At 44.4% G+C, this 23,744-nt stretch overlaps 1 protein-coding gene across 1 annotated transcript in view; it reads left to right on the forward strand.

Annotated features, from left to right (window-relative positions):
- Positions 1 to 9,861: 9,861 nt before the first annotated feature.
- TNFAIP8 (TNF alpha induced protein 8) overlaps positions 9,862 to 23,744 on the forward strand; it is a 130,727-nt gene continuing 116,844 nt past the window's right edge. The window contains exon 1 of the mRNA XM_015076701.3: positions 9,862 to 10,015. Within this exon, the coding sequence (XP_014932187.1) occupies position 10,015 (1 nt within the window). The 5' untranslated portion in view covers positions 9,862 to 10,014. The remainder of the gene's footprint in view (positions 10,016 to 23,744) is intronic.

Consider the following 23,744-nt stretch of genomic DNA (forward strand, 5'->3'; position numbering starts at 1 on the left):
CTTTTTTTTTTAGCATGGTACTGTTTTAAGTAATATTTATGCAATTTTAGTTGACTTAAAGTATATGTGACATTTTAAAATAGAGAATTTCTGTATTTATATTTGGTAAAATATAGGAAGCATTGAGTAATTTTCCTAAATACCTTGCTCTTCCTTTTTTATAATCTTTTTAAATTAATAGGTAAGCGTTATTCAAAAATGGGGAGAATAAAAAGTTGGAATGTATATCTAAATATAAAATGATGCACATATATGTAAAATTTCATCCACATTAATGGAATGGATACATCAAAATACATTTTTTAAATTGTGTTTTTTCTGAGAATGTGGCTTTGTAATGATGGAAAAATTCACAACATTGCAAGTCTCATTTTCTGAAATGTAGAATTTTAACAGGGCTGGGAACCCAGACAAGACATATTTTACTAAACCAAAAAATTTAATATCATGACAGGAGACTACAGGTAGGCTAAAAGAAATATTTATATAGTAATAGGGAAGTTATTAATGTCCATATATACAAAGAGAACTTTAATGAATTGGTGCAAAGAGAACTTTAAGATGATAAATTATTAGAGAAATCAACTCACAGAACAGGACACTGAAAAAACCAGCAAGTATAAAATATGTTCATCCTCAGTAATGGTTAAAGGAATGTTGGGGGAAAAAAAAAGCAACAGTATGATACCGCTTTTCATCAATCAGATTCATAATAAAGTCAAGTGGCAACATCAGTGTTGGTGGAGATGCAAGGAAATGGGTGCACTGAAACACGGCTGCTAGAAGTATGTTCCAAAAACGTTACCTAGATTGGTGTAAACATTGAATACACATAGTTGGACTAAGCAGTCTTTTGAGAAATTATCCTATCAGGATAAAAGCAACCTTGCACATAAGTGTAAGTACAAAGATATTTAGTGAACTACCTGGAGGGAAAAAAAACCCACCCTGGAAATCTAAATGGTAATTAGGTAGATAGTTGGATAAATTTAGTACATCCTTGGAGTGCAATATTTTCTTAACACTAAAAGCATGTCAGATTTGTATCTGTTGATCTGAAAAGAGGTCAGAAAATTTTCTAAGTAAAATGTATAATAGCCCATATTATTTCAGGGTTTTTTTAGTCCTATAGGTATGTAGAGACAAATATGTATGGAAGAATACACAAAAGTTTAACATGGGAGAAGGGAAGAAGGAGGTAATATTTTCCTAAAAACCCTTTGAACCCCACTGAGCAACAGATTACCTAAGAGAGAGAGGTGTGTGTGTGTGTGTGCACGCGTGCTCACACCGGACAGAAAAGCTCAGTCTTTAAACCATATAGTATTTAATGACTTTGAGAGCTGCTCTGTTGAGTGAAGTTCTTGTCAGGAATACTCTCTTGAGTTGTTGAGATATTTTGATGCTTGATTTACTAAAGGGTAAAATATTAACCTTTGGAGTACTTAGAAAAAGTGGAACATACATTATTTAAATGTTCCTATCAGTCTTTTAGAAATGTGTATAGCTTTTGCTATAGTTAATTACAAAGCTAAACAGTTTTTCATGACTTTTTTTCGCTTTCTGCTTGCTTCATTGTCTTTTTTTTTTTTCTTTAATGTTTATTTTTTAAGAATGGGAAAGAGTGTGAGTGGGGGAGAGGCAGAGAGAGGGGGGGACACAGAATCCAAAGTAGCCTCCAGGCTCTGAGCTGTCAGCACAGAGCCAGATGCAGGGCTCTAATTCACAAACTGCGAGATCATGACCTGAGCTGAAGTCAGACGCTCAACCGCTGCCACCCAGGCACCCCTTGCTTCATTGTCTCTTATGTGTATTTGGCTGATAATTCAGGGAGATAATGCAGAGTTAGAGTATCACATGGTTTCACAAAGCTCCTGGAAAAAAAAATTTCTTAGGTTCTCCTATAGCAAATACAGATGGGTGATAGAAACAATTGGTGTGACAACCCATTTGCACACTAGAGATGCTTTACTAGTACGCAATTGTCTACCCAATGTATAGGTATGACCTATGTAATAGAACTTAAGCCCTACAGTATATCAGCCCCAAGTGAGCGTTAAATACATTTTAAAATCTGTATTCCTCCCACGTGCACGATACTTCCCAAAACTCCAGTATTTTCATCCTATTGCTTCCAGGTCAGGCTTGAGCCCCAGGATCCCATTATCAAAGTGAGGTCCAAGTGTGCATTTGGCTCCTTGAATGAGGTTCTTTGTGTAGAGTACTTCTCAGCCTAAAGACCTATCAACAAATGAGACACTTTCTGTGCCTTCCACACACCAAACACAGTTGTGAGACAGATAATACGGCTATCTCCCATTCTAAAAGAGAGGAAATCGGATTCACAGAGTAGTACCTGGTCCATAGAGATTCGTAAGTGTAAGTGGGCACCAGTCACCAGTCCCTTGAGTAATCCTCTTGCCTGGGATTAATTCTCCACTGCTCTTGCCTCCACCATGAGCTGTTTTTTGAGGTAGTGGTGGTGGTGGTTGTTTAAGCACTGAGTTAGCCTTTTTCTAAAAATGGCCCATGTTTTTAACTGAAAAAGGGTGTCAGCCTATTTCTTGATGAGAAGTTTCAGGGTTCAAAGTCCTCTACATTTTATGCTATCCCCATCCCTAAGTTGAATCTAGTAAATTTGCTTTTAAAAACTGTGTGTAATACACTCAGAAGAAAGCCACACCCATGCTGTTTTCTCAAACAGCCTGTTAACTACTTGAGCTACCTCCAAATTTGCTGTGGTATACCACATTAAGATTCTTAGAAACTCCAGGGGCGCCTGGGTGGCTCAGTCGGTTGAGCGTCTGACTTCGGCTCAGGTCATGACCTCGCAGTTGTTGAGTTCAAGCCCCGTGTCAGGCTCTGTGCTGACAGCTCAGAGCCTGGAGCCTTCTTCAGATTCTGAGTCTCCCTCTCTCTCTCTGCCCCTTCCCTGCTCATGCTTTGTCTCTCTGTCTCAAAAATAAATAAACATTAAAAAAATTTTTGAAAAGATTCTTAGAAATTCCAGTATCTCCTAAAAAGGATCTACATGGCACACCCTGAAATCTTTCTGAGATCTCAACAAAATGACTTAGTAAACAGAATTTTGGCTATGTCTCTACCTTGAGACCCTTGTAATTCATAACAATATTGAATAATTTTTTTAAATAAAACCATGAAGCCATTGTTAGGTAGAGAGACCCATGTGTGCATGCACACACACACACACAGATAATTCACACATAGAAGGAGCTAGCACACCAACTCTTCTCTGCAGATTGGTAATTGGAGGGAAAGAAGGGATGTGATTGCAGGAGAACAGCATGGGAGTCATAGCTCACCAGGTGAGGGTGCTGTGCTAGGCGTATTCCAGAAGTAGGAGCCTTCCTGTTTATTGTTTTGATTTATTTTATTTTAATTTTTTTTAATGTTTACTTAAACATTAAGCTTAATGTTGTGCACAAGCGGGGGAAAGGCAGAGAGAGGGAGACCCAGAATCTGAAGCAGGCTTGAGGCTCCAAGCTATCAGCACAAAGCCCAATGTGGGGCTCGAAACCACAAACTGCAAGATCATGACCTGAACTGAATTCCGACACTTAATTGACTGAGACACCCAGGCGCCCCTTTTTGATTTTTTTTTTGTTTATTTATTTTTGAGACAGAGCATGAGTGAGGAAGGGACAGAGAGAGAGGGAAGAGAGGGAGACACAGAATCCGAAGCAAGCTCCGGGCTCTGAGCTGTCAGGACAGAGCTGGCACAGGGCTCGAACCCATGATCAGGTCAGATCATGACCTGAGCCAAAGTCGGGCACTTAACGGACTAAGCCACCCAGGCACCCTGATCCTTTCTTGTTTACAATCAAGTACAGGGTTGCCAACTTGGACTAGACATTTCATGGGTAAGTACACAAGAGAACTCCATAAATAGAGCAGGAGTTTTAGACCATATTTGTAGAAAGAATCTTTTCAGAGAATTGTGTGGCCAAAGACAAGACAAAACAGAACAAGCCTTTGTAGTATTTGGGATAGGCATAAGTGAGGTTCGAGATGTTCAAAAAGGAGAAAATAATTGAGGTGAGGTGAGGAAGAACCCACATAGACAAGGAGTCCAGTGGTGCAGTCACAGAAAAATATGGGTTCTAACTAGGGGCAGCAGTTTTATTTCTGTACAGAATGGCTCAAAAGTTGGACACCTGGAACAGGCAGAGAACTTGTTTTCATGGGGAGGGTGGTTTATTGAATTGACCGAGATTGTGGATAAAGTCATCCTTTGAGGGGCGCCTGGGTGGCTCAGTCAGCTGAGCGACCGATTTTGGCTCTGGTCATGATCACGGTTTGTGAGTTCGAGCCCCACGTCAGGCTCTGTGCTGACAGCTCAGAGCCTGGAGCCTGCTTCGGAGTCTGTGTCTCCCTCTTTCTGCTCCTCCCCCACTCATGCTCTGTCTCTCTGTGTCTCAGAAATAAACATTAAAACAAAAAAATTTTTTAAAGCTATCCTTTGATGCAGGCAATAGTTCTAGCAAGCTTTGTTCAGAAGATCTGTGTTTTAGTTACTATGTTATAGGAGATAAGTAATTCCGAATAGTGAAAAATACTCTGTGATGAAGGTATAATCACTAGTGATCTGTACTAGCTATGCGTGGGGGTTGTGGTCTATGGAAGTAATAGGAAAGATCATTGATTCCCAAATTTTTATTCTATCCTGAGTTTCTAGTCTGCATGATATTGAACAATTCTCCTACCCTACCCAATCTGCTCCTTGACTTCTTTTTTGGAAAGACATATATACTCTTGACTCATATTGTTATCTTAAGGACAAGATTACATGTTAAGATAATGCTTTGAAAAGAGAAATAGGACTGGAAAGAGTTGAAGCAGTGGGTAGTCAGATAATGATTTGGGGGATGGTGAAGTCGTAGCCATGTTTTGAATCAGGTACATTCATTGACAAACTTAAATGAAATTATAGTTAGAGCACAAAGGACACATAGGTGGTATTCCCATGGCTGCGTCTGAGGTGCACATCTCACTTCAGTGCTTTTGGTCTGCTGGAAAATGTTAGACCATATCTTCCTCCCCTCTTCACACTTCCTGGAGTGCTCTTTGCTCTGCCTGGAAAACTCCCATTCATCCTTTTTGACTTGCTTAGATGGAAGCTCTTTTGTGAAAACTCCATTCATCCCGAGAATGTGAGTCACTTCTGCTCTCCTTTGAGTATTTGTGCACACATTTTATTTTTTAACTTTTTTAAATGTTTATTTTTGAGACAGAGTGACAGAGTGTGAGTGGGGGAGGGGCAGGGAGAGAGGGAGACACAGAATCTGAAGCAGGTTCCAGGCTCTGAGCTGTCAGCCCAGAGCCCGAGGCGGGGCTCAAACTCACGAACCGTGAGATCATGACCTGAGCCGAAGTCGGACCTTAACCAACAGAGCCACCCAGGTGCCCCTGTGCGTACATTTTTGCTGCACATTTCATGGTTCTTTGTAGTTATTTTCTTACACTGAAAAAAGGAGGCTGGCAATGAGTAAGCAGAGTTGGGGCTTCCAACAAGAGAAGAGTATAGGAGAAACTGGATCAGAAAATTTTTGGAAACTTACAAATTTGTCTAAAGTTAGTTCCTACCTTCAGCTGGGCAGAAGCAAAACCAGGTATGCACAGAAGTATTTCCAGCTACCTAGCTGTCTCTAATCCATAGGATTTATAGGGTGTTGGAGTTTTGGTCTGGGAGGATACATTAATCCAGATGGAGCTGCAATTATTTAAAACTATAGGCACTCAATAATGGACTAGGGATTAGATGATTCCTAGATTGTAATACTTTTTTTTTATGATCCCACATTGGAAATATACAAGAGCTAGTCTGAAAGTGAAGTGATTCAACTGTCTATTTGCTCAAGTAAGATAGGAAAGTGAATTACTTTGTTAATTTCTACATATTATTACACTGTGAAATAAGGTGGAGTCCTAAGTGTTTGCCAGAGTTAAAGGGAAGACTGGTAGTTCTCTGAAGACAGTAATGCAAGTCGCCTGAGATGGTAGAGGCCCCTTCCCCAGCCCCCTAAAGTAAGCCCGGAGGCAGTGGCCATTCTGCATGGTTTCTACCACTAGTACCTGTGGCCTGTCAGGTCTAGATGGCCCTAGTGAAGTGGGTGGCAGTGAGGGAAGGTGGCAGAGTCCTTGGAGAATTTTTAATTTCATATCATTTAAAAAATGTTAGCATTTTTATGTTTTGCAAGGGAAGTATAGAACTTGAGAGGTTGAGGATAAAAGAGAAGGGATAGTTAATTGAATGTAGCCCATACAGCTAAAAGGGAGAGCTGGACAGGGGGAGGGCAGCAGAGAACTGTTGAGAGGGTTTGCTCGGATTCAGGGTGGTGAGAGGAAAGAAAGTCAAAATGAGTGGATGCAGACGGTATTGTTGCTAGCTCCAGCAGGAAGTTGAGAAAACTCCCTCTTGATGATCTATATATTTTGTATGAAATAGGAAGTAGTAAGATGGTATATCAAGAGCAGGAAGGGTGGGGGTGGGAAAGATGTCTCAAGGAAAGGGGTAAAGATTGAACCCTTTTCATTCTACCCATGATGTAGGAGACTATCCAGGCTCCCTGCAGATTTAGCTGAGATTAGACGCCATGAGTCTGTAGAAAGTCAAGTTTTACCTTTCTGGGTTCTTCTTGAGGAGTTCCTATGGAACATGTGGAGAGCTAGAAAGATTTGCCAGTTGAGTACAAGGAGAGGGCATTGAGGTACAGGAAAAGGAGGCGCAAGCACTGAGTGACTCAAGTGCTGGTTATTGGGGTTAGGCCGGGTAGGAAAGGAAGCCGACTGGGAGAAATATAAGTCTATGTGAGGTTAAAGGAAGAGTCAAAAATCCAGGTCAAGACTGAGAGACTATAGTTGGAATATAGAATACTGAAGATAGATGATAGAATCTTTACATAGGTAAATATAGAAGGGGCTCTGGGCATTGCTGTTTTAGGGTGCAGTTGGGAACAAGGCATATTACAGTGAAGCAATTACTGGGGTCCAGGTTGTAGCCACCATGACATCCTGGCTGACTCACAGCAGTCAAGCAGATGGTCTCCTCCTCATCAAACACTTTGTGCTTTGTCCTAAGTCATCAAGTTTACACAGGGCAGATACATTACTAGAATTCTCGGTGGGTGGTGATGAATATCACTGCTCATGGGTATTCAGGGATCGTTTCTAATTATTTGGAGGTGGGGAAGGATGGGAGTGTACAAATTCTTCATCCTAATTTAGTTGCATCACTGCCGACTCAAAAAGTGTTTAGAAAGTAAGTGCCTTTGTCCCTCCCTCTATTAGGCAGCACCACCAAAGACTGAGCTTGCCAAACCAGAAACCCTGTGAATCAACCTAGATGACTCTCCTGCCCTCAACCCCAACATCTCATTAATTTCCAGGGCCTGCATGGGCCTTCTTCTTTCCAACCACCTTTTTAGGCCTTCAGTGTCTGTATTCATTTCCCACTACTGTTACAACAAATTACCACCAATATAAGGTTTTAAAACAACAAAAATTTATTATTTTACAGTACTATAGATACAGTATTGGTCTCAACAGGATAAAACTAAAGTGTCACCTCAAGAGCTGAGTTCCTTTTTGTAGGCTCTAAGGGAGGATCCCCTTTCCCTGCTCAGTTGGGTTAATGACAGCATTCACTTCCTTGTGGTTGTAGGACTGAGGTTCACATTTTTTGTTGGCTGAAGTCCAATCCCAACTTTAGAGGCCACCCATTCCTGGGCTCCTAAACCAGGTCCAGTTCCTCTCATACTTTGAATCTCATTCAAAGTTCACTTTATGGAACTCACATAATTATTTTAGATCCACTCAAATAATCCAGGATAAGCTCCCCATCTCGTGGTCTTTGAACTTAATCACATCCACAAAGTGTTCCAGAGATTAGGGAGTGGACGTGTTTCCTAGATTCATTATTCTGCCGACCACAGGATCCCAACCTGACATATTTCAATAACTTCATAAGCAAGTTTCCTGGCTGGCATTCTCTATGCTGTTTTCAGATTAACCTTTCTAGAACAACGAATGACATGTCTCCCATGATTTAAATGCTTTACCCAGGGTCAAATTAATGCTCTTTAGCTCCCATAGGAAACAAAACAAAACAACCAAACAAGACACATTTGGATTTTGTCCTCTTTTGTTATTTTACTTTCATTCCAATCTACACTTCACTTGTTCCCAACCCTTCTTAATACTTGAAAAATGCTTCCTGTGCCCATTTCTGCACCTGACTCATATTCCTTCTCCTAAACCCAGCTCAGACATCAATCACCTCCTTCAGGAAGGTTTTCCTGACACTCCCTTCCCCATAGCTATAAACACAGGATAGTGTACTTTTCTAAACACCCTTGAACCTTATGCATATTCCTATTTGGGGCATTAAACACAAATGTGTTGTGATTTTCTGATCTATTTCACTTACAAAGTGTTTACGTTTGTGTCTCCCAGCCATATTGTGCCACTCCTAAATGTGTAACATTGGGCAGGCTGTTTCACTTCATTATGCCTTCTCTTTCTCTTTGTGAAATTAAGGTAGCTATAGGATCTGTGAGGATTAGAACGGTGACCTGCACATACTAAGTTTTGCTAATATTAATATTCCCAACCCTCTCCACAGAGCCACCTTATAGGAGGTGTTTAATGGGTGTTTGTGGTATGGATGGATTCATCGTGCTCCCATTAAGGTCAGAACCTTCATGCACTGCTACCCCGGGTCAGGGCTCTTCAGCAGAAGTAAGGCCCAGATTCTGCCCCATCCCCAGAGGGAGAGCTAGGCGTTGGCCCCAAAGGCAGAAGTCCTAGTGAAGTCTGTGGAAGTAATTGAGACCAGACTAACTCCCTAGGAGCCAATTATCCTTTAACTGCAACCTCCGTGAATGGAAAGCAGGAATAATGAGTGTGTCAGACATCACCGGGTAGACTTGAGGCTAGTATAGGCTGAAAAGCCAAAAAAAAGACAGGTGGGATTGTGGGATTTGGGATTTAGGTGCTTATATATAGGGATATTTCTCATCAATACTAGTGGCAAATGACACCAACAGTCATGCATATCTGTTTCATCTAGGCAGGGTGTAACCATGCATGAGCACATCTAACCGTCTCAACAAACTGTGAGGCTGGTATCTCATTTTTCAACTGAAGAAACAGAGGCCCGAACGTATCCCTCAAGCCACCTGCCCCCTCCAGTGTATAGGTCTCTTCTTCCAGTTCGGATTCAGCACCCAGGCCGTTGCCTGGCCCTCCTCCGCGTTCTAGGGAGCACCTGCCGCCCCACCCGGGGTGTCAGGTTGGGTTCGCCCCATCCAGAATACCCGGTTCCTCCTCTCAGCCCCAGAGCCTCCTAGATCATTCACCTAGCCCTACTGCCCTACCTCTCCCGCGCCTTCTCCACTTCTCCTCTCCTCTTCCCGCCGGCTCAGCACGGGGATTCCGAGCCCCTCCTCCTACCACCGCCCCCCCGCTCTTATAGCTCCTTCTGGCCCCGCCCGCGGCATTATAGCTCCTCCCACACCCTGTCTCGGCTCCTCCTACCTGGCGAGTTCGGACCGCAGCCTCCTGGCTCCGCCTCTCAGCTCAGTTTCGATCGTTTAGCCTCGCCCACATCCCCGCCCATGGCCTCTCCTCCCCGGCGGGCTCTGCCCTCACTCCCTTGGCTCCTCCTCTCAGCTCCGCCTCCGACTCCTAGCTCCTTATGGCCCCGCCCCAGGCCTTCTAGCTCCTCCTCCTGGCCCCGCCCCGACTTCCTAGAGCCGCCCGTAGCCCCGCCCCTTCCCCCTCCTCTCCCCTCGCCCCGGCCGCTCAGCTCCTCCCCGCGCCCGGCCCGGCCCACCCCGCCCCCGGCCCCTGGCTCCTTTTCTCCCGCCGGCTCAGGCCCGCGCTCCGCTGATCGGTCCGCGGAAGCCCGCGAGCGTTCGAGCCGCTAGGGAACTCCGCGCCGTCAGATTTCCAGGTTCGCCTCTGTGTCCTGGCGCCACCGCGCCCTCCCTTCCGAGTAAGTGCCTCCCGGGCGCGCCGGTCTCTCCCACACCCTCGCGGGGCTCCCCCGGCCTCTGGGCTGCGGGCTGCTCCTGGGGGCGCGCTTTCCGCTCCCCTAGACTTTCGGGAGTGAGTGGGTGTGATTGGGTGCATGTGAGCGAGTGTGTGTGTAAGTGTGTGTGCAGGCGCCCACAGCTCCGGAAACTCCCCGGAGTTTTACCCAGTTTCTCTGTCGCAGCGACTAATCTGAGACCTCCAGCTAGCAGCCCTTACCGATTTGGGCCGACCCCTTAACTTCCACCTCTTGCCCTGAGTCCCACTCGCGATTCCTTCCTTCCTTCCTTCTGTAGACGCGGCCCCCGCTATGTTATCATGCCTGCCTGTTAACAGCTCATCCTGTCCAGAGGACTGCCCGGGTTATCACGATGCCCCAGATTGCAGACCGAGATGCTGGCCTGAGATTGTAATCCTACCCTGCATTGTAAAACGGGCAGACTAGAGTTTTTGCCTTGAGATCGTTTGGTGGAGATTTGCTTTGAAGAAGAAAGGTGTGTGTGTGTGTGTGTGTGTGTGTGTGTGTGTGTGTGTGTCCGTCCTTGTGCCCGCTCGTGTGACACTCGAGCCCGAAGCACCTGATGCAGGAACATCTGATGAATGCCTTCGGACCCAGGGAAGCTGATAAGCATGTTCAAGCCAGGCTGACCAACCAAACTTTGACATTTCTGAAGGATGTTTATTGATTCAGTGACACAGTAATGCTAAAGCCAGCTAATTAACCAAAACACAGCACTCGGTAAAAAGGGCAGTAACCTGCGGGATCATGGAAGGAAGGGGACATCTTGGAGAGACCATTCTTGCAACAAAATCCTTGATTTACTTAAGACTGATAATTCCATGCCTCTGTAAATTATTTTATTGGGGGTGGGGTCAATACTACCTCAATGTAGGGTACATTTCCGCGTTAAAAAAAAGTTAGGGGCGCCTGGGTGGCACAGTCCATTGAGTATTCGACTCTTGATCTCAGCTCAGGTCTTGATCTCACAGTCCTATGTTCAAGCCTAATGTTGGGCTTCTCACTGGGCATGAAGCCTACTTTAAAAAAAAAAAGTTAATTTAAAAGTTTAATTTTAATCTGTACTTGAATCCAAGCATAAAATGATTCCCTGGTTGCTGTGGTTCCATCCAATTCTAAGTCTCTGAATTCTGTATCTCGCTTTATTCTTGCTATGTTCTTGCCGTGAAAGTAGAGATCCCCATCAAATTTCCCCACTTCCTTGATAAGAATTCATTTAAGACATGCTGATATGGAGAAGACATATCAAATAGAAAATTTTCATTGAGGTGTAAGGGTGGCAGAAAACTTGGTGGCTAAAGGAAATCACCGAAACAGAGCAGCCTTTAAGTTGCCATTGTCTCTTGGCATATGAATGCACGAGTTGATAAATCACTTTAAGTGCTGCTTATCACAGCAGATATTTTTATCCTGGTTTCAATCCTGTGTTAACACAAAAGTGTTTCCACAGCGTTTTAACTAAGGAAACATTATGCTGTGAAATGTAAGCATATGACTCCATCTGTCTTAAAGGAAAGAAATAATTATCACACTTAATTAAACACCTGGAAACATTTATTGCCACCTTCTAATTAGATCTGTCATGGGGAGTTAAGTCAGCAAGTTATTGCTAATATTCTAGCTGGTAACACAATTAGCTTTTCTGTAGATTTTTGGATGGCTGTTTCCCCCACCCCCATACCCATTAATTGCCTCTTCTGTCCCTTGCCCACCTTTTGAGTTTTTACCTGTAATTTGAGTAACTTGTTTGGGACAGTGAATTCTGCCTACCCTCCTGTAAAATGTGAAAGCTTTAGATATTGGATGTTTCGTATTAACTGTTTTGCATGAACAGATGTAGGCCTCCTAAGCCATTATATTCATCTAGGTTATCTGATAATAAATCACTGAATAGAAGAAAAGTATAGTGATTCTGCACGAATGGGCCCTTAAAATTTTTTTTTTCTTTAAGGGAGGCCTTTAATCTCATGTGCCTTTTGGTCTAGTGTGTTTAAATTCAATGAGAAAATGGGTGGTGTGACCTGGAAAATCTCATCTTCGTTGCCCCTTAATTTTCTGTTTCTGACTAGATTACCAGATAGAGTCTTCATCTTGGTAGTGATGTGTTGTGAGCACAGGCTGTTGTGGGTTCCCAACAGAATGGAGGAAACCGAGGGTGAACGTGTACACCACAAGGACCAGAAACAGAGTTGTTTTATGAGGTCTGTTCTCTGCAACTCTTTGCTCTGTTGAAATTGGAGGAAAGGATGTGTGGAGAGAAATGATTGCATCCAAACAGTACTCATTAGGAAATGCCATGTCGGGGGAGGAGTGAGTTTCTAGATGGTTTGTGGCTCCGGGTAGCTTCACAGAGCTGATCCTTGCAATGGAGATTGCCACATGGCTGGGCGCTATAGAGGTCTTAAAGTTAATTGATCCACCTAATCCTTTTCTGCTTGGGACAGCCTCTTGGAACAAACACATTTCCTCCTGGAAGATTTCAAAGATTTCATCGGTGCTCAGTCAGAACGGAGTTTTGTTTCCACACCTCACAGAATTGTCTGTTCCCCATCCCCTCCATCTTGGCACACGTTGAAGGGATTGGACGTGGGGTCACCTTCAGAAGGCAGGGGAGGATCAGTGATAACAAGTAAGGGCCACCTGTTTTCTCACAGAGGGGAAAGGGAGCGTTAGTGTCATCCCAGGACCAGGAACGCTGCTTTGGGCAACGGGGCCACGCACAGGGGCCTACCTGGATAAAAGAGTGGCCAGTGTCCCCTCATGTGGCATTCTCAGAGCCTGAGCTCTGATACAGAAGTTCAGGGAAGCACTGGGTGTGGTGGTAGATTAACTTTTATCACCTCACCCCTCCTCACGCTGACCACATCCTGCGTTTAATACCAAATGCACACAGTAAGAACTCAACAAACACTAGAAAGGAGCTTTGAACACCCGAACCTGTATGTTTTCCTGTGGGTAACAATTTACTTTCCACTCTCCTGTCCCTGGTTTTGATGACTGTGGCCCTGGAATCTGAGCCGACTGCAGTTTCTAGACTTTTGTCCATCAGTGGTGTTTACCAACAGCTGAACATGGATGATTTTTCAGGGTAAAAAAAAAAAAAAATTCAGTGAACCTTGTTGCAAAATGTAAATGAGATCAAGTAGTATCCAGTGGACATCATCAGTTGGCATTCCACAGTTTGGTGTAAGAGGAGGAAATGAGCTACAAGTGGAGAGTAGATAATTCTAGAAACGAGAGGCACCAGGCCCTTTAGAGACCACCTGGCCAGTGGGTCTAAGACCATAACTTTTGCTGTTGTACAAGTCTGGAGGTGCATCCCCTCAGGCCAACTTGAAGGAGGGGAGCATCATTCTTTCACACAGCAGGGATTTATTGAGCTCCTACTGTGTGCACAGTCATGCACAACCCTCTCATGTTCACACAGAGGGTTCTAGGGTTGTTGGAAACTTAGGAAGATGTTGGTAGGAACAGGCAACTGCCCCACATCTCTTGACAGTGGCAAAAGTGGGTTTAGAATTCTTCTGTTTCACAAAGTACAGGCACTTCCTTAGGATAGAAGAACCATTTTCAAAATGTTTTAATTTCACAGTAATAAGAAACCCAGGGACGCCTGGGTGGTTCAGTTGGTTATGCATCTAACTCTTGATTTCAGCTCAGGGCATGATCTCATGGTTTGTGAGTTTGAGGCCCGAGTAGGGCTCAGCGCTGACAGCCTGGAGCCTGCTTGGGATTCTCCCTTCCTTTCTCTTTCTGCCCCTCCCCTGCTCATGCCTGCGCATGCTCTCTTTCAAAATAAACATTAAAAAAAAAAAGAAAGAAACTGAAATAAGCACATTTCTTCTGATGTCTTTTTCAAAAAACCGGCACTATAATTGTGATAAGCCTGATTCCATAGGACTTTGTTTCCTTAGCCTTTTACATCGGGCAGAGAAGTTACCTGAGAAACTTGTTTTAAAATGTCATAGGCTGTGCACTAATCACTTAATACCCACCCATCCTTTTTAGAAGGCTGCTTTTTTTCTAGAAGCAGGTACTTAGGGTTCAGAACCAAGGTAGCAGAGGTTCAGAACCATCTGCAGGGTTAGAAGGGCCTTGACAAATTTGTTTGCCTACCGTTGTGCTTTTTTATGTAGTATGAGAGGGATTCTAGACCGACAGGACGGTATTTCTCTCAAGGTGACTGGGGGCCAGGGGTGCAATCATCTTCCCCACCATAGAAAAATGGGTGAGAGGTCACAGGAATGGGCCTCTGCTTGAGCACCCCAAGCTGACTTATAAACAAATTGAGGTTTGTTTCTTTAATAACAGAGAATGGAATGAAATCCAAAATTCCACTTGTTGTAGTTTCCGTAAACATTGGAAAAAGGATGATTTTTAGTTTAGTCACGAAGTGGTTGGTTCACATGAGTCTGCAGGAATCAGCTGTTCATGTCTCAGCCACACTGGCTGTGTGACTTTGGACAATCCACTTAACCTCTCTGGGCCTGTTTCTTCACCTAAAAACTGGGGATAGTATTTACATCATAGGTTTGTTTTGTGGATTGAAAAGCACAGTGTTCCTCTCCTGTTGTCCAGTGTGCAGAAGGCACCCAGAAAGCAGTGGGGTTTTCTGGCTTGGCCAAATTGGTCTCATTTCAAGAGGATGGTGTCTGTACTGGGTTATAGCAGAGTGGAGAGGGAGAGTGATAACTTGTACCACATGTGCTTTTAGCCTGAACTTTCTTTTTTTTTTTTTTCCCTGTAATGATGCCAGAGGAGCCCAGAGAATGGGGTGAATATAGCACTATTTCAATGATTCCCAGCTGCAAGGTCATGTGATTATAGAGCAAAATCTTGCTGCTCCCACTCAGGCTAAAGAGAAAGGAGCCAGAGCAGGGCATCTGGGTTTTATGTGTCTGAGCATGAGAAGAGCCATGACATCCTGGTAGCCTCCCCGTGCACGAGGGAAGCTTTAAAAATCACGTTGCAGGGGTGCCTGGGGGGCTCAGTCGGTTGAGGGTCCGGCTTCGGCTCGGGTCATGAGTTCCAGCCCCGCGTCGGGCTCTGTGCTGACAGCTCGGAGCCTGGAGCCTGCTTTGGATTCTGTGTCTGCCTGTCTCTCTGCCTCTCCCCTGCTCGTTCTTGTTCTCTCTCTCAAAAATAAAGAAACATTAAAAGAAAATTTAAAAACCTGTTGCAGTTCAGAAGTGAGCCTTGGGTTGGCCTTTCACCCCTGGAAGTCCTTGTTTAAAAGAGGTAACGGATGAAACCAGATTATCCAAGACAGACAGGAAGATAGTTCTCAACGGCCCTTGATGTTGCAAAGGGACTCTTGCTAGCATGTCCTCGAGGGAAGTTGTGAGGTTTTCAGAGGGCAGGGATACATCTTCGGGGCTGTCCACTGGGGCAAGGTCTGCTGGGCACACTGCTCTCTCTCTCACTCTCTCTCTGTCTCTCTCGCAGGGCACGCAGTAAACTCACATGTGTTTGAAAGGAGCCAACCTTCTCCTCCCCTGGTCATTATTTAAAAAAAAAAAAAAAGTGCACCTGTGCAGCTCAGTCGGTTCAGCATCTGACGCTCGGTTTTGGCTCAGGTGCCGATCTCATGGTTTGTTGAGATCGAGCCCCACATCAGGCTCCGTGCTGACAGGGCAGAGCCTGCTTGGGATTCTCTGTCCCCTTCTGTCTCTCTCTCTCTCTCTCTCTACCCCCCTCCCACTCGAGCTGTCTCTGTCTCTCTCAAAATAAATAAACTTAAAAACAAAAAAAGGCGTTTTCTTACAATATGACTGTCCACCAGAGTGAAGGAGGCAGGGGTTGTGGTGTGTGCTCTTGGAGACCTATTTGTATTCGTCCTTCCCCACCTCGAGCCCTGGAGCTGACTGTTCAGGCTCTCTCTCTCTCTCTCTCTCTCTCTCTCTCTCTTTCTCTTTCTCTCTCTCTCTCTCACACACACACACACACACACACACACACACACACATCCACACACGCAGATACAACTGAGGAATTCTGCAGAAATGCCAGTCTTGTGAGAAAACCTGCAGACGCAATGTTGGCGACAGAATGCAGAGTTCAGAGCAAGTTTGATGAATCAGACCTTCAAGAAGTCAAGTCTCCCACTTGGTTGCAACCACTCAGTGATCAGGAAGTAATTCCTTAGTTTTCCTTGCTCCTCTCTTTAAAAAGATGAGGTCGTTTTCTGAGAAATGGCTGGTGTTTGATTAAATACTGTCACCACCCCAGGGCAGAGCAGTCGGGTTTAGTGACAGGAATCCCTTTGCCTCCGTGAAGGGAGAGGCCCCCAGGAACCCACAGAGTGTACCTGGGACAGGTGAATGAGCTCACACCTCCCCTCTTAGCCACTTTGCTCCTTTGCCTTTCTGGCCTGGAACGGTCAATAGTGCCTCAGAGAACGGCTGGTATCACTTGCCAGGGTAAGAGACCATCTGTCAGTAGGGAGGATGCAGGGGGTCCCTGCCCTGAGTGCCCTAAGTGGGATGGTGGTTATCTGTGCAGCCACAAAGGTGATACACCAAATGAAATGAACTTTTGTAGTGTGCTCCCAAGCTGACTGCGAGTCAGAATCACCTGGGACCCTGGACACAAAAGGTGCAGATTCCTGGGCCCCACCTACTATAGGATCACAAAGGCTGGGCCTGGTAATCGGTATTTTTTTATGATTATTTTTAACTTATTTTTGAACACCAGCAGGGGAGAGGCAGAGAGAGAGAGAAAGAGGGAGACACAGAATCCAAAGCAGGCCCCAGGTTCTGAGCTGTCAACCCAGAGCCTGACATGAGGCTTGAACCCATGAACTACGAGACCATGACCTGAGCCGAACTTCGACGTCCAACCAATGAGCTACCCAAGTGCCCCTTTGTTGTTGTTTTTGATTTTTAATATTTATTTTTGAGAGAGAGAGAGAGAGAGAGAGAGAGATACCAAGGGCAAAGGAATGGCAGAGAGAGAGGGGGACAAAGGATCATAAGCAGGCACTGACCACAGAGAGCCTGATGTGGGGCTCAAACTTGAACCACAAGATCATGACCTGAGCCCAAGATGGACGAAGTCCTAGGCACCCCAAATCTGTATTTCTTGACTGATGCATTACAATCTCAAACCCCCTAGCCTGGGAGACCAGTTGTTTTGTCTTGTTCTGTAAAGATTAGTCAGGCAGCAGATACCTGTAGGGTTGTTTTTTGTTTGTTTGTTTTGGAGCAAGGGGTGCTTTTGGCAGTGGAAAGAGCAAATCTCTTGAAAGCGCAGCATGGCTTTAAAGTTTAAAGAAGATTAAAATGAACTTGCACAAAATGAACACCTGTGTACCCATCCTGAGAAATAGCAAAGTGGTTTTTCTAGTAGGCCTTCACCGGGTTGAGAAATGTTGACCCAACGATGAGGTCAGAAACAAAAAATAACAACCAAAACCAATAGTGGTGTCCCATGACGAGATAAAGGAACTGAGAGCCATGAAGCAGAGACATCGGGGAATGTGCTCAGCGTCCATTAGTTAAAACTCTAGATATCAAGTCAGTGGCTATGCTGACATCATCGGCTAGTGTGCCGGCAGACTGGAGGCCATCTCTTGGGGCTTTGTTGATCACTCATGTAGGATGGACGTGCTTTTTTCAGGAGTGGCAGATGCTGGGAGGAGCTCCAGGCCCAAGTGGCCTGTTAGGCCTACCCTAGGCCTCCTCCCTGTCATGAGGTCCTGTTCCCAGAGTGGCCCTCTGTGTTCAAAAATGGTGGGCAAAGGGAAAATGGAGAACAGGCTGTTTTCTCTCTTTGATGCCATTTGCTATAACTGCCTCCTCTTCTCCTTTTTCTCTTCCTCCTCTCCCCCGCCCCTTCCGCCCTTCCCCCTCTACCTCTTCCTCCTCCTGCTTCTTTTTTAGATTTCTTTTTCTTTTTTGCATTTTGAGTTGGGCTGGTACTTGAGACTTTCTCCCCTATTTCTGAATTCTGGTCACTTTTCAATTTATCATTCTAATAAGGGCCATGGAGAATATTAAAGGTCTGCCACTGATGATACATACTAGTAATTTTAGTAGAACCACTGTCTTTCCCTCTAGGTTTAGACGTTTGACCAGAGACCAACAAGGATGGAAATGGACCAATCTGAGTCACGCTTGAGCCCTTCCTCTCTAGGCAGCATGCCAGGGGGCCTTTGAGCCTTGCAATGTGGGGAAAGGGGTAGACGGACGAGGCCGGATGGTGGCTTGCAGAGACGGAGAGCGCGGGCAGCGGATTAACCAGCCCGGTCTTCCCGATACCCACGTGGACTCTGGGTTCCCTCCAGGCACACCCCTAATTTACCTTCAACAGTTCTGTTCCCTTTTATGGTTGCCCGTGGCATTTGTATATTCATGATAATAAATAGTATGCTGTATTGCTGTATCAGTTTGCTGGCACTGCTATAACAAAACCAGACTGAGTGGCTTTAACAGCAGATGTGTGTTTCTCACAGTTCTGGAGGGCAGAAGACCAAACTCAAGGTTGATTTCTCCTGAGGCCTTTTACTGTGGCTTGCAGGCCGCCACCTTTCTCTTGTTTTCTCGCCCAGCCTTTTTTTCTTTTTTTCCATGTGCTTGTGTCCTTGATGTCTCTCTCTCTTCATTAAGGACGCCAGTTCTGTTACATTCGGTCCCCACCCTTGTGATCTCATTTCCCTTTGATTATCTCTTTAAAGGTCATATTTCCAAATACCCTTATGTTGGGAGTTGGGGCTCCAAGCTATGAGTTTTGGGGGAAGCAGTTCTATCTAGAACAACCACTTTTGTAAAGGATATTACAAATATGATAGTGTCAGGGTTTATGTATCATATCCAGAAATCATGGTTATTATTTTTCACTTTAAACAATTACCTTTTGAAAAAATTAAAACATGAGGAAAAAAGTGGTTTTTTTTCTGTTTATCAACTTACTTACTGTGTTTGGGGCTCTTCATTCTTTAGTGTAGACCCGCATTTCCATCAGGTGTTTTTTTGTCTTCCAGCCTTTAGAACTTCCTTTATTATTTCTTGTCGCTCAGATCTGCTGGCAACAAATTCTGTCAACTTCTTTTGTGCATGTGCCTTTAATGTCTGTGTGTCCAGTTTTCTCCTTAAATGTTTATTTATTTATTTTTGAGAGACAGAAAGAGGGAGAACACAAGGAGGAGGGGCAGAGAGAGAGGGAGACAGAATCTGGAGGAGGCTCCCGGTGCTGAGCTGTCAGCACAGAGCCCAATGCGGGGCTCGAACTCACAAACCGTAAGATCATGACCTGAGCCAAAGTTGGACACTTAACCAACTGAGCCACCCAGGCGCCCCCAATTTCCCTCTTATAAGGACACCAGTCATATTGTCTTAGGGCTTACCCTGACGGCCTCATTTTAATTGAATCATGTCTTTAAAGATCCAAATCACCTAATATAGTCCTGTTTTGAGGTACTGGGGTTAGGGCTTCAACAGTTGATTTTTGGAGGCTGTAACAATCAAGACACTTTAGGTGGCATGTAAGAAAATGCCCCACTAACAGAGGTTTGAGCGGTAAAGTCATTAACTTTATAAACAGAGGGCAGTCTGGGGTTGGTCCCATCCGAGGTTTAACCAATGGCTCAAATCACCAGGAACCAGGTTCTTTTCGTCCTTCCCTCTCCCATCCTTAGCATGTTACCTATTCTAATGCAGAGTTGCTGCCTCATGGGCAGAAAATGGCATGCTTAGCAACAGGCATTGCATGCTGTCCCCAACCTCATTCAAAGGCAGGAAGTGTGTGTGTGTGTATGTGTGGAGGGGAGATACGGGGCACAGAGAGGGTGGTGATAAATCTGTTCTGTAGTGTCCATCTCTTTACATCCGGGGGTGAGATCTTTCTTGAAGTCTCCTCAAGCCTCACTGGGCAGAACTGAGTCAATGGCTACAAACGAAGCCGTGAAAGTGAGTAGGAGTTGTTGACAGAAAACTCTCCGGTGGGAGGTTGGCTGTGGCCATAGGAAGAAGGGAGAGGACATGATGAGGCCCCAGGTTCCCACGCTCTAGAAGCTGTGTAACTAAGGCCATCGCTATTCCTGATAATAATAAAACCAGGTTTTATTGGAATTGAAACTAAACACCCATGATGAGTAGTTGGGAGAAAAACAGAAGATGTGAGAGGTGTTGAAAATCACATATACTTAATTACTACTGGCAGTGACTTTTTAATGCTAAGGGCCATGAGTTTATAAAAATAGCCATACTTACTTTGGAGATGGCACCCTACATCCAAACCTGGAAGATGTCCATCAAATAGAGAGGTCTTCGTGTTCCTGGAAATGCTCATGACCACAATAGCAGTAATCATGACCATTTATGGAGTACTTACACGGGATCAGCCACTGTGCTGAGTGCCTCATACGTGTTATTTCGTTTCATTTTGATAATAGATCTGTGAGAATGGTATTAGTGTTTGTTTTTTAAAATTTTTGTTTGATGGTATTTATTTTTGTGAGAGAGAGAGACAGCACAAGTAGGGGAGGGGCAGAGAGAGAGGGAGACACTGAATCCGAAGCAGGCTCCAGGCTCTGAGCTGTTAGCACAGAGCCCAACTCGGGGCTTGAACTCACGAAGTGTTGAGATCATGACCTGAGCCCAAGTCGGACACTTAACTGACTGAGCCACCCAGGCGCCCCGACAATGGTATTAGTGTTAATCCACATTTACAGGTGAGGAATTGAGTTTGGGGAGGTTAAGCAAACCCCTAGATGGCTGGCGGAGCTGGGATTCATACCCTGGAAGTTCAACTGCCTCCCTTAGGTGTGCTCTGAGCTGCCGCAGGGCAGTCCTTCTCCATAAAACTGCTACAAACTCCCTCGTTTTCTGGGAACTTGCAAAGGCTGTTACCTCTCCGGCCAGCCAGTGTCTCCTTCATGGATAAAAGTCCTGTGATTATTTCAGATGTAATTCACATTTCAGAGTAAGAGTGTGGACCTTCAGAACCCATGGAATGGCACCTCTCAAGTGGAGAAGGTTAAGTTGGATGTCCTATTTTGTATGGGGAAAATGACGGACGACGTAAATAAACCCAGAGAAATGTATCTTCTGTCGTTGGCTCGTGCAGCAGAGTGCCAGTCTGAGTGTTGGTAGATCTGCGCTCGGGTTTATAGAGTGTTGCGTGAGGCAGATTTCCTAAAAGCTGGGACAGCTTCTAGACAGTCACAGTGCAGAGTCTGCACCCTGGGGAATACCTAGGCAGCTAGGGGTTGGCCGTAGTAGGACTGTGTATGCTTCTTGTCCCTCTGGTGGCTCTGATGCCAGCAACATAGCATGGTCACTACTCCAGTGTCCCGTCCCCACAGCTCAGAACCAGCGCAGACCCCGTGAGCCTGTATTTCTTCACTCATTTCCTGACCTCATGTTGCTAAAGCTCCAACAACACCTTGCATGTGACAGTTCAGTTAGATTTTAGGATTGCTAAAGTTTTGGGGGAAAAGTTTTGTTCATTTGCAGCCTGAAGCTACTGTTGCTAATAGCTTGCCTGGGGGCGCTGAGTAAGGGAGAGAATAAGGGGTGTAAATAATTATGGGAACTGGAAGATGTATGCTGAATGTTACAACTTTGAGTCAAGTGATGACTCTCACGTCTGTAAGAACCCAGTCGGTATCCAACAGCTTTTGGCTATTCCAGTAGGCATCCAAGAGGGTTTTGTTTTTTTTTTTCTTTGCAACAAGGTGTATTTATTAAAGTGTGTGGACAGGACCCCTAGGCAGAAAGAGCTGCCAAGAGGTCATTTTATAAAGTTTATTTATTTATTTTGAGAGAGTGAGAGCATGGGGTGGGGAGACAGGCAGGGAGAGAGAATCCCAAGCAGGCTCTGCACGACAGCACAGAGCCTGAGGTGGGGCTCGAACCCCTGAACCATGAGACCATGACCTGAGCCGAAGTCAAGAGTCTGATGCTTAACTGACTTAGCCACCCAAAGCTCCCCGCCCCGCCCCCCCCCAGGTAATTTTGAATTGACATTGCCTTCGGCATATTTTTGAGCACCCCATTTGCTTGTGAAATGTTATAAGGGAAGTTTTAATCAGACCATTATAGATGCAATCATTTACTTTAAACGTGAAAGTTTCATTGAAACAGAAATCCTTCCTAAGACACCTGCTCCCAGCCGATTTGTTCTAGGGCTCCTTTGTCCTCTATACCTTGGAATCTCTTCCATCAGTTGGCTCTTTCTGTGCTGACACACCTTGATTTTCTTTAATGCTTTTTTTTAAACCTTTGCATTGTAAAATAAAACATAAATACCCAAACCCACAGAAAACAAACACACACTTGAGTGACTTTACTGTAACAGGAACGCTCATATAACCATACTCCAGGCAAGAAATAGCATTTGGCCAGCCACGCCACAAGTGCCTTTGCATACCCAGCCCCAATCACGTTCTCCTTCGTCTCTCCAAAAGTAAATGCCATACTGACTTTTATTGTAATCACTTCCTTGGATCTCTTCATGGTTTTATCGCCCAAGCGAGCAGGCTGACCCAACAATAGTTTAGTCTTGCTCATTTTTTAAAAAACTTGTAATCTCTTGTAATCTACAGATTCCGTTAACATCCTCCCCCATTTGAAAAAAAAAATGTATATATATATTTTTGTTATTGTTGAAGGAGCTGGGCTGTTTGATCTGTAGAGTTTCTCACAGTGTTGATAACAAAAAAGATGTGCACTCTTGGTGAGGTGAAGTTTGTACCTTTGCCCACTATTTCCTGCATCTGGGTCGGGAGACTTGATCACACTCAGGTTTGATCCCTTTGGCAAGATTACAAGTGTTGTGGGGTTCTTTCACGGAAGGCTTCTTCCACTGTTTTTTTGCCTTTAGCGACTGTTGGTCCTCAGTGTCTGGTTCCATTCGTTCGTTGGCAGTTGCAGAATGGTATATTCTAATTCCACCATTTTGGTTTTATTTACTAGTTGGAATCATCTTATAAGGATAGACTTCCCTTTTGTCTGGAATCCCTGTTTTGTTTTGTTTTTTAATGAGATATTTCAGGACTATAATCCCGACACTAGGGATGGTCATTCACTGGAGTGGTCATTGTTTTTAGGTCTTTTTACTCATCAGAGCTGGGAAAATACATCCATAGACATATAAACATCTATCTAGAAGCATATGTACACATGTAAAAATAAAATACACTGTGAGTTCATATTGATAGTTGCAAGGCAAGTTCAAGACGGTAAGTTTTTGTTCAGACTCTTTTATATTACATTTGTTATTTCCTTTCTTCCATGCTTAGAATCCTGGTATTTTAGTCACACACAGGGGAGATAGAATGTCTTATAATTACCTATTTTGATTGTCCTGTAATACACATAAGCAAACTCCAAATAATCAGGTTTGATTAGCAAAACAGTAAAAATCATTTCTTTGGCATATGCTTTAGTCATTCCTCCCCAGTTTTTTTATGGTTGTACCATATCTACATTGTCAGATCCTGTAGCCATTATATATTGAAATCTCCCTTTTAATACTCATTTAGTTTTATTCCTGCAGGTAACTTTGTATATGTTGCTTATTATCAGTATGTTTAGACATTTTGATTGAAGCCCTTTCTCTGATCAGTTCCTTAGGTAATTCCCTGATTTTTGTTTGTTTGTTTGTTTCCCTAATTTCTTTTTTTCCCCTGATTTCTTCTCTCTCTCTCTCTCTCATTTTTTTTTTCTTTCAG

The sequence above is a fragment of the Acinonyx jubatus genome, chromosome A1 (assembly GCF_027475565.1).
Source record: "Acinonyx jubatus isolate Ajub_Pintada_27869175 chromosome A1, VMU_Ajub_asm_v1.0, whole genome shotgun sequence".
Classification (NCBI taxonomy): domain Eukaryota; kingdom Metazoa; phylum Chordata; class Mammalia; order Carnivora; family Felidae; genus Acinonyx; species Acinonyx jubatus.